This window comes from Musa acuminata, chromosome BXJ3-3, assembly GCF_036884655.1.
Source record: "Musa acuminata AAA Group cultivar baxijiao chromosome BXJ3-3, Cavendish_Baxijiao_AAA, whole genome shotgun sequence".
In the NCBI taxonomy this organism is placed as follows: domain Eukaryota; kingdom Viridiplantae; phylum Streptophyta; class Magnoliopsida; order Zingiberales; family Musaceae; genus Musa; species Musa acuminata.
The window spans coordinates 28734592-28746294 of NC_088351.1; the positions used below are offsets into that span (position 1 = coordinate 28734592).

The following is an 11703-nucleotide window of genomic DNA, read 5'->3' on the forward strand; positions in this document are numbered from 1 at the left end:
TGTTTACTGTTCTCTGGTATGTGGCTCCAGCATTCTTTAGCCCGAACGACATGACCTTGTAGAAGTACACCCCTTGACCGGTGAGGAAGGCCGTGTGCTCTCTGTCTTCGGGCGCCATCCTGATCTGGTTATACCATGAGTAGGCGTCCATAAAAGAGAGTCGCGCGTGGCCGGCCGTCGCATCGACCAGCTGGTCGATCTTTGGGAGGGGGTAGCAGTCTTTAGGGCATGCATTGTTGAGGCTGGTATAATCAACGCACATCCTCCAGCTTCCATTGTGTTTTTTCACGAGGACCACATTGGACAACCATCGAGGATATTTGGCTTCTTCTATGAAGCCCGCGGCTAAGAGCCTGTCCACCTCCTCTTGTATTGCACGTTGTCAGTCAGGGGCCTGGCGCTGAGGCTTTTGTTTCACTGGGCGAGCGTCAGGCGGGATGTTGAGGTGATGCTCCGCGACCTCTGGATCGACACCCGTCATGTCTGACGGGGACCAGGCGAAGACGTCGGCATTTTCCCGTAGGAGGCCGATGAGCTGCTCCCGTTCCCACTCAGGTAGCTCAGATCCGACCTTGACTGTCTGGTCCAGGCGAGCTTCTCGCAGAGGAATGTCAATAGTGGATCCCCTCGGCTCGGGGTGGGGAGTCAATTATTTTGTTTCCCGCGGGTCTTCCAGGGACGCCTCGGTCCTAGCTCTCTTGCCCAATGCTGTTGAATCTCGTATTTTGATGATGAAACTACTTGATATATGTTTATGATTTAATCTGCGTTTTGAGAGACGCAGGATGCTTCGATCAGGATGAGACAATTAAAGCAGGAAACTCATGTTGTGCCGAAGGAACATGTCAGAAGATTGGACGTCGGGCCGGTGGATCGGTCGACGTATCGACAGAAGGCTTCGGGTCGTGGACTCGGGCATCGGGCCAAGAAGAGCGGGTATTGTGCCAAGGAAATCGGAGTTGCGGAGTCAACTGGCCGATTGGGCAATAGGCTGCAGGAGAGGACGATGCGCCGAAGAATCGGACGAAGCGTCGAGGGACCAATAACATGCCGGACAACTTGGTTAAATTGCTTAGGATTAATTGTCTCGATCAAAGTTTTGTTTTAATTGTGCAGGATTAACTATGATAACGATGAAGATATAAAGCGAAACAAAGTGTCGGAGTCAAGCGCGAAGGATTTGTTGCGAGTTCGAGAGTTCGACGGAAGTCCGAAGGTTCATCGGGAATGCTACCGGAGCTCGCCGAGAAAGATCGGAGCTTGCCGAAGAAGCTCATTGTAACTCGCTAAGATCAAATCGTGAAGTCTAGGAGCTTGCTGGGAGTCCGCAGAATGGTTTCCGAGAGTTCATCGGAAGACCGTCAGAAGTTTGCCGGAAGCTCGCCAGAAGAAGTCTTGACTTGCGAACTTTGTAATAGCTTAGAAAATGTCTTTAAATTCATAGTTAGCATGTTAATTAAGGTTAGGATTAGGTGTTAATCCTATAACCCAAGTAGGGGCCAATTAGGCTCAAGTTCGGACTGGTTTGGGCCAAGTTTGGAGCCAAACCAAGTGAGTTGAAATAGTGAAAGAGGTGGCACCGCCAGGGTTGGAGGTGGCACCGCCCAGGAGAGGATCTCCCAGCGAAGCTGGGCGGTGCAACCGCCCCAAGCAGGAGGTGGCACCGCCTGGGCTCAGTCTCCGAGCGAGACTGGGCGGTGCAACCTCTCCTGACAGAGGTAGCACCGCTTGAGCTCGGTCTTCGAGCTCTGGCAGGAGAGGTGCAACCGCCTCAGTCAGGAGGTGGCACCGCCTGGGGCTCAGTCTCCGAGCCAGACTCAGGCGGTGCAACCGCCCCTGACAAAGAGGTGCAACCACCTGGGCTCAGTCTTCGAGCTCTGCCAGGCGGTGCAACCTCTCCAGTCAGGAGGTGCAACCGCCTGATCCCGGAATTCCGGGATTTGATCGTTTTGAGCTCCAAATTTTAACTGGGTTGGGGCCTATAAATACCCCACCCATTCAGCACAGAAAGAGTAAGAGAAAGACACCGAAATCTTGATCTTTTCTGTGATTCTTAGAGCTCAAAATTGTGGTTAAGGCCTAAAGTTCTCCTCCCTCCGTTCTTCAAGTTTTGAGTTGTAAAGAGAGGAGAGAAAGGTTCTGTAATGGTTGTCTCCTGAGCCCGTCAAAAGGAGTGAAACTGTAAAAGGGCAGTTGGCCTTCGCCTATTGAAGGAAGGCCTCTAGTTGACGTCGGTGACCTCGTCGGTGGAGGAAGCCAAAAGTGGAGTAGGTCAAGACTGACCGAACCACTCTAAATCTCTGGTGTGCTTTTACTTTGAGCACTTTATCATTACTGCAAACCTCCTACATAGCTACTGCCCTCTGCGCTTTTACGAACAAATCTCTAAGTTCTGATCTTTCCGAATCTGTATTCAGACGTAAATCGGTGTTTTCGTACGATCTTTACATTACAGTTTATGCTTACGTTCTGATTCGATTTATAACTGCAAACTATCTTCTGTGCTTTTACAAACAAATTTCTAAGTTCAGATCTTTTCGAATCTGCGTTTAGACGTAAATCGACGATCATTACATTGCAGTTTACGTTTACGTTTTGATTCCATTTATAACTGCAAACTACTTTCTGCGCATACATAAAACGCTTTTCAAAGTTCAGAATCTGCTTTTAGACGTAAACTACGTTTAGACGTAAAACTACGTTTAGACGCAAAACTACGTTTAGACGTAAAACTGCGTTTAGACGTAAAACTGCATTTAGACGTAAAACTGAGTTGAGACGTAAACTGCTCAAACTACGTCTAGACGTAAAACCGAGTTTAGACGTAAAACTACGTTTAGACGCAAACTGCGTTTAGACGTAAACTGAGTTTAGACGTAAAACTGCGTTTAGACGCAAACTGCGTTTAGACGCAAACTGCGTTTAGACATAAACTGAGTTTAGACGCAAACTACGTTTAGACGCAAACTGCGTTTAGATGTAAACTGCGCTTAATCTTAAGTTATCTTAGAATCGGCTTTTACATCGAAATCGCTTTTATTGAACAAACGCAGCTTTCGTTTGTATTCGCTGAAAGATTTCCGCTGCACTAATTCACCCCCCCCCCCCCCCCCCCCCTCTTAGTGCTCTCGACCCTAACAATTGGTATCAGAGCCCGGTTTTTCTCATTTCGGATTTACACCCGAGAGAAATGGATCTTCATGGTTTTCAAGAGGGCTTTTTGGTCTTTTGTCCACCGTCGTTTAACGGATTGGACTACACTTATTGGAAAACTCGAATGAGAGTTTTCTTGATTTCTACGAATTTAGATTTATGGAATATCATTGAAAACAGTTTTCAACTTCCCTCTAAACCGATGAACGAATGGTCGGATTTGGAAAAGAAGTATTTTTCTTTAAACGCAAAGGCTATGAATGCCTTATTTTGCGCTTTGGACAAAAATGAGTTCAATCAAATTTCCACGTGCGAAACGACTTTTGACATTTGGCGAACACTTGAAATCATGCACGAGGGAACTAGTAGAGTCAAAGACTCGAAAGTTAACTTTTTATTGCATGATTTCGAGCTTTTTCAAATGCAACCAACCGAGACTATAGGCGACATGTACACCCGTTTCACGGATGTCGTCAATAGTTTAAGAGCTCTTGGAAAATATTTTTCGGATTTTGAACTCGTAAACAAAATTTTGCGTTCTCTTTCTAAAAAGTGGGATTCAAAAGTAACTGCAATACAAGAAGCTAAAAATCTAAACAGCTTACCACTTGAAGAACTAATTGGTTCATTGATGACATATGAAATGGTGCACAATGCACATGATAAACATGTTGAACACAATCACCTTTCAAAGAACAGGAAGGATTTGGAACTCTGGACAAATGAATGCCACTTGAGCGATGACTCAAGTGATGAGGACAATGACGAACAAACCAACCTTCCAAAGAATAGGAAGGATTTGGGACATAGAACATTTGAAGACCACTCGAGCATAAGCTCAAGTGATGGTGAACTTAAACTATAAATGAAACGAAAATTAAAAAGCAAAAAGAATGGAACTACTTGCTTTAAACGCAAGAAGAAGAACAAAAATTGGGATGAATCAAGCTCCTCTGAAGACGAGAAAGTCAACAAAAGCGAGGCGGCAAACTACGCCTTACCAGCCTACGACATTGAGGTAATTAAAATGCCTTTGGTTTATTTTAAAATTACTTGATGCTTTCATGATATATTTTCTTTTTTAGTTTAGAATTAATTTTCTTGAAAATTACATGTTTAAAAATAAAAATACAAAAATTATGATCATGCTGATAATTTCGAAAATGATAATATTGCATGATAAACAAACAAAATGATTTTGATCATGGTTAAGAAGTAATAATGTGTATCATGTTTGATTAACATTGTTGAATGAAATCACGTTTGATTTAAAGTAATGCATAAAGATGTAATATTAAATGGTTATTAACAATTTTATGCATGAGATTTTAAGTTATCCATGATCATGAGCTTGTTTGATCTTCTTGATTTAATTTCAAGATCTATAGCAAAAATCATGTCTGAATATATGAAAGTGTTAATTTCATTTTCGGATTCACTTAACAATTGGTATCCTAACAATCAGATTTTCTCATACACTTATGAAAAATATTTTTCTAAAATGGATTTGATGAAATGATTCCTGCTTATAAATTCCATCTTGAAATATGAATGATAGTGTTTTTGCTTGCGAAGATTTGTTTCACATTCATATCTCCTATGATTCATGTGCAGAAAAAGAATTTATAAATCATAATACAATGAGATTTCTTATGCAAAAATAAAGTGCTTTTGTGATTCTTTGCTAAAGAGAATAATCATAATCATGATCTTGATAATTATAACATGAAGCTCTTTATAAATCAAGATCGTTCATTATGCTCCCTACATTTATCAAAAATGAGCTCTTCAAATGAAATGCAATTCAATGAAGTGTCATATTGATATCTTGAAACTTGGAATATTTTAAAATGTGATCTTGATAAGAATGTTTCAAGTTGCTCTTTGTACTATATCTTTTCGAATGAATCATGAGCCTTGATATCATATATTTCATAATACAAGATTTTTTTGCCTTATGTCTTGAACTTTCATGCTTATCTTAATTTGGCATATAAAGACTAAGGCATGCTTAGATGAAAAAGAATCTCTTAAAAAATGCTTTTCCCATCTGATCGAGATTAATGATTTCATGATATTTTGTGAATCTCGAAATTAATGACTTGATTATGAATTTCAAGTTAATGATTTGATTTGAATAAGTTTTATCTAAATCATAATCTTGATCTTGCAAAATTGAAGTCACAAATAATATCTTGTGGTATTCATGAATTGATACTCACAATATGAAAGCATTGATATTCATGACTTGAATTGGATTGAAACATTGTATGCTTAAATTAATCATTCTCCTATGTTTCAAAAATTCCTTAAATGCCTTATGTGATGATTGAAAACTAACTTGCTTTATGATGAATCACAAATCATGACTTGATCTATGATGTAAATGCCTTGAAATGATTGAAATATTTAACACTTTTATGCTCTTCCCCCTACTTTCTTCTTGTTTTCAATGATAAAATAGGGAGAAGTTTTGATCATGCATGGTAGGATATAATTTGACAAAATTGATACCTCATGATATGAAACATTTATGATGTGCAATTATGCATGCAATACTTGTGCTTTCTAATTATGATGTGATGTATTGCATATGATGTAAATCATGATTTAAAATGCTATGAGTGCCAAGTTACACATTTTGAGAAGAAATTGTTATATTGAAACATTAATGTAATTATGAATGGTGATATGATATCATGCATGTAATACTTCAACTTATGATAATGATGCATGCAATGATAAAATATTCATGATGAAAAATTGTCTTGACATTCATAACTTGATTATTCATCCTTTGTCATGATTTTGAAATTGTTGTAAAAGGAAAAAAGAACTACAAAACTGTATTCTCTCTTTCTTTTTTACAATGACAAAGGGGGAGATAGCTAGCTTGTACAAGTCAAGAAGATGCAAACACTTGATTGCTAGCTTGCCTATCTTAAGTAGCAAAGATTGCTAACTTGCTTATTTCAAGAAGAAAAATTGTCTTCTTGAACATCACTATCTTGAATATCTCAAGAAGCAAAACTTGCAATTTGCACATTGCAATAGGAAGCAAGAATCATAAGCTTACACAAGAAAGCTATCTTGCATTTTCTTTCGAAATTTTTGCTAGCTTATATATTGTGAAACTTGTATATCGTAAAAATTGCTAGCTTGTTGGTCTAAAGAGAAGCAAAAAAAGTTGCTATCTCAAAAGAAGCAAATGTGCTATCTTGCCTATCTCAAGAGGCAAAAATGCTAACTTGCGCATCTAGCAAAGTGAGCAAAATTTTCAAGAAGCAAGAGTTGCCTTCTTGAACATCTCTAATTTGCTAGCTTGCATGATGTAGAACTTGCTATCTTGAACATTACCAAAAGTACTATCTTATATGCTATAAAACTTGCATATCTAAAACTTGATAGCATGAATGTTCTAAGCATGATGTAACACTTGCTAAATCTTCTAGCTCCAAGATTGCATGATGATAAAACTTGATACTATGTTTTTCATGCAATGAGTTTAATCTATATCACAAACGATTGATTGTGATACTTCTCCTTTTTGTTGATGACAAAGGGGGAGAAGTATGTTGATGACATGACACGTGATGCATAAGTTTATACATATGTTCATGTTGACGTGTTGCAAGTATTCATGATGAATATTGCAATGACTTGAATTCAGTTTGAATTCAAGGTTCTATCAATATGGCATATTGATAGGGGGAGTTTGTTTAAACTCCGGGAGTTAAGTTTAACTCCGTCATCAAGTGGTTGTCATCATAAAAAATGGGGAGATTGTTGAATCTCGTATTTTGATGATGAAACTACTTGATATATGTTTATGATTTAATCTGCGTTTTGAGTGACGCAGGATGCTTCGATCAGGATGAGACAATTAAAGTAGGAAAATCATGTTGTGCCGAAGGAACATGTCAGAAGATTGGACGTCGGGCCGGTGGATCGGTCGACGTATCGACAGAAGGCTTCGGGCCGTGGACTCGGGCATCGGGCCAAGAAGAGCGGGTATTGTGCCAAGGATATCGGAGTTGCGGAGTCAACTGGCCGATTGGGCAATAGGCTGCAGGAGAGGACGATGCGCCGAAGAATCGGACGAAGCGTCGAGGGACCAATGACATGCCGGACAACTTGGTTAAATTGCTTAGGATTAATTATCTCGATCGAAGTTTTGTTTTAATTGTGTAGGATTAACTATGATAACGATGAAGATATAAAGCGAAACAAAGTGTCGGAGTCAAGCGCGAAGGATTTGTTGCGAGTTCGAGAGTTCGACGGAAGTCCGAAGGTTCATCGGGAATGCTACCGGAGCTCGCCGAGAAAGATCGGAGCTTGCCGAAGAAGCTCATTGGAACTCGCTAAGATCAAATCGTGAAGTCTAGGAGCTTGCCGGGAGTCCGCAGAATGGTTTCCGAGAGTTCATCGGAAGACCGTCGGAAGTTTGCCGGAAGCTCGCCAGAAGAAGTCTTGACTTGCGGACTTTGTAATAGCTTAGAAAATGTCTTTAAATTCATAGTTAGCACGTTAATTAAGGTTAGGATTATGTGTTAATCCTATAACCCAAGTAGGGGCCAATTAGGCTCAAGTTCGGACTGGTTTGGGCCAAGTTTGGAGCCAAACCAAGTGAGCTGAAATAGTGAAAGAGGTGGCACCGCCAGGGTTGGAGGTGGCACCGCCCAGGAGAGGATCTCACAGTGAAGCTGGGCGGTGCAACCACCCCAGGCAGGAGGTGGCACCGCCTGGGCTCAGTCTCCGAGCGAGACTGGGCGGTGCAACCTCTCCTGACAGAGGTAGCACCGCCTGAGCTCGGTCTTCGAGCTCTGGCAGGAGAGGTGCAACCGCCTCAGTCAGGAGGTGGCACCGCTTGGGGCTCAATCTCCGAGCCAAACTCAGGCGGTGCAACTGCCCCTGATAGAGAGGTGCAACCGCCTGGGCTCAGTCTTCGAGCTCTGCCAGGCAGTGCAACCTCTCTAGTCAGGAGGTGCAACCGCCTGATCCCGGAATTCCGGGATTTGATCGTTTTGAGCTCCAAATTTGAACTGGGTTGGGGCCTATAAATACCCCACCCATTCAGCACAGAAAGAGTAAGAGAAAGACACTGAAATCTTGATCTTTTCTGTGATTCTTAGAGCTCAAAATTGTGGTTAAGACCTAAAGTTCTCCTCCCTCCGTTCTTCAAGTTTTGAGTTGTAAAGAGTGGAGAGAAAGGTTCTGTAAGGGTTGTCTCCTGAGCCCGTCAAAAGGAGTGAAACTCTAAAAGGGCAGTTGGCCTTCGCCTATTGAAGGAAGGCCTCTAGTTGACGTCGGTGACCTCGTCGGTGGAGGAAGCCAAAAGTGGAGTAGGTCAAGACTGACCGAACCACTCTAAATCTCTGGTTTGCTTTTACTTTGAGCACTTTATCATTACTACAAACCTCCTACATGGCTACTGCCCTCTGCGCTTTTACGAACAAATCTCTAAGTTCTGATCTTTCCGAATCTGCATTCAGACGTAAATCGGTGTTTTCGTACGATCTTTACATTGCAGTTTATGCTTACGTTCTGATTCGATTTATAACTGCAAACTATCTTCTGTGCTTTTACAAACAAATTTCTAAGTTCAGATCTTTTCGAATCTGCGTTTAGACGTAAATCGACGATCATTACATTGTAGTTTACGTTTACGTTTTGATTCCATTTATAACTGCAAACTGCTTTCTGCGCATACATAAAACGCTTTTCAAAGTTCAGAATCTGCTTTTAGACGTAAACTACGTTTAGACGTAAAACTACATTTAGACGCAAAACTGCGTTTAGACGTAAAACTACGTTTAGACGTAAAATTGCGTTTAGACGTAAAACTGCGTTGAGACGTAAACTGCTCAAACTATGTCTAGACGTAAAACTGAGTTTAGACGTAAAACTGCGTTTAGACGCAAACTGCGTTTAGACATAAACTGAGTTTAGACGTAAAACTGCGTTTAGACGCAAACTGCGTTTAGATGCAAACTGCGTTTAGACGTAAACTGAGTTTAGACGCAAATTGCGTTTAGACGCAAACTGCGTTTAGATGTAAACTGCGCTTAATCTTAAGTTATCTTAGAATCGACTTTTACATCGAAATCGCTTTTATTGAACAAACATAGCTTTCGTTTGTATTCGCTGAAAGATTTCCGCTGCACTAATTCACCCCCCCCCCCCCCTCTTAGTGCTCTCGATCCTAACAAATGCAACGGAGGTGAGGTAGCACCGTCTGGACTCTCGGGGGCTTCCTGTGACTTCCCCAACTCCCGCACGGGTTGGGAACTTGATGGTCTGGTAGTAGGTCGAGACGACGGCTCTGACCTTATTGAGGGTCGGCCGACCAAGTATGACATTGTAAGCAGTGGGGAGGTCGACCACCAGGAAAGTGGTCATCACCGTCTTCGACCTTGGTGGAGTCCCCAGGGTCAAGGGCAAAGTAATAGCCCCCAGGGGCGATATTGAATCTCCCATGAAACCGGTGAGCGCCGAGCACATCGGGCTTAGATTTTCCCTGGACAGGCCCAGCTTCTGGAAGACATCGAAGTAGAGTATGTCGGCCGAGCTCCCCGTGTCGACCATGACCCTCCTTATTTGCGCGTTGGCTACCCTGGCCGATATCACCAAGGCGTCATCGTGGTCAGGTCGCTCGGCAGCTCCGGTGGGGAAGGTGATCTCGGGCTCGGGCTCATGTTCCAAGGCTTCGTCTGGAGCGGCTCGGGCATACGCCTTTCGGCCCGACATGGAACCTCCCTCGGATGCAGGGCCCCCGGCTATCACATCAATGTGTCGCTCGACGGGGCCCTCTGGGCGAGGCGACTGCTCTTTGTTCGGCCGGAGGTACTGGCCGAGATGACCCCTAAGGATGAGCTCCTCGATTTGTCTCTTCAACTCGTAGCACTGCTCAGTGTCATGCCCGTGCTGTCGATGGAATCGGCAATACTTCGAACGGTCCGCGAGCTCCCGTGGGTTCTTCATCGGGTGAGGGTCCCTGAGGAGCCCCTTTCCCCTCTCATGCAGGAATATTTCAGTCCGGGAGGAATTCAAGGCGGGAAGAGGGGGCCTCAGGTCAGGTCTGTCCAACTTTCGCCGGGAGGTGGCGGGTTGTTGCTGTCGAGGCGGCTCTGACTTGACCTTTTTGTGCTCCTCCCGCTTTCCAGCCATCCAGGTTTTCGCGGCGATAAACTGACTGGCGCGCTGGAGCATCTCGGGAACCACGGCCGGGGGCCGCTCTACGAGCGACCAGAAGAACCTGGAGGGGCGCAGGCCAGTCATGAAGGCCTGCATCAAGAGAGAGGGGTGAGCATCCGACAATCCACGGATTTGCATCGTAAATCGGTTCACGAAATGGGAGAGGGGCTCATCCTCCTTCTAGTTGAGCCCCAGGAGCAACGCCATGGATGGCTTTGGTCGGGCGTATGCCAGGAAGTTAAGCTCGAAATCCTTGGCGAGCTGATCGAAGGAGGCGATGGTCCCCGGCTTCAGGCCGCTGTACCACGTGCGCGCCGGTCCCCGTAGAGTCGTTGGGAACGCCCTGCACATCAGGGCGTCTGAAGTCCCGAACAGCGCCATCTAGGCGCGAAAAGCGGCTACGTAGTCCGCTGGGTTGGCGGTGTCGTCATACGCATCCAGCGAGGGGAGGCGGAAGTGTAATATCCCATTAGTCCCACATCGGAAGTGGGGAATGTGTGTGATTAGCTTATAAGGGTCTGATGAGTGTACTACGTAACTTCCCGCTTAAGCATTTTGGTCCGTCGTTGAGGACCAAAATGGAGTTATTGGCCAGTTAGTTCATCAGACCCGGGTCGTGACATTTGGTATCAGAGCCGACCTAGCATTAGGGCAGGGTGAGAGGGCTGCAGTAGGAAAGGGCTACCCGTGGATGGAGTCAGAGAACTCATCACGGTGTGGAACCACCACTGAGTTAAACCTCACATGCACTATGCTAGGGTTCGATCTGGGATATGTCGGGCCTTGACGAGGACGTCAAGCTAATTGAGTTGGGGATAGTGTAATATCCCATTAGTCCCACATCGGAAGTGGGGAATGTGTGTGATTAGCTTATAAGGGCCTGATGAGTGTACTACGTAACTTCCCGCTTAAGCATTTTGGTCCGCCGTTGAGGACCAAAATGGAGTTATTGGCCAGTTAGCTCATCAGACCCGGGTCATGACAGGAAGTGCGGCGGGATCGCCTGATCTTGTATCTCGGGGGTGAACGGAGATCCTTGGTGCCCGTCCATCTCGAGCTCTCCCCTTGACTTGCGAACCTCCTGTTGTACCTCGTCAAGCCTTTGACTGACGAGGCGTAGTTGAGTCCGTAGGGCATTTGTCGAATCGACGGTCGGAGCCTCGGGCTCGGGACGACTCGTCGTTTCTTTTGCTTCTCGGCTCCCGGGCCGAGCTGCGGGGTTTTGAAGTGAGATGGGGGGCTCAGGAAGTGGTGCGCAAGTCTGGACAGGGGTCTCCCGTTGTGGTGAGAGCCGGGTCGCGTGCAGAGGGGTCCGCTGGGAGACGATCGGGATGATGGTCTGGACCATGCTTGTCA

The 11703-nt window shown here is 44.4% G+C and overlaps 1 protein-coding gene across 1 annotated transcript; it reads right to left on the minus strand.

Moving 5' to 3' along the window:
• Positions 1-382: 382 nt before the first annotated feature.
• LOC135632514 (uncharacterized) lies at positions 383-10485 on the minus strand. The gene is made up of 2 exons (XM_065141125.1): positions 9481-10485; positions 383-580 (listed from the first exon to the last, which is right to left on the minus strand). The coding sequence occupies exons 1-2, from the start codon at positions 10483-10485 to the stop codon at positions 383-385; spliced, it is 1203 nt and encodes a 400-aa protein (XP_064997197.1).
• Between the last annotated feature and the right edge of the window lie 1218 nt (positions 10486-11703).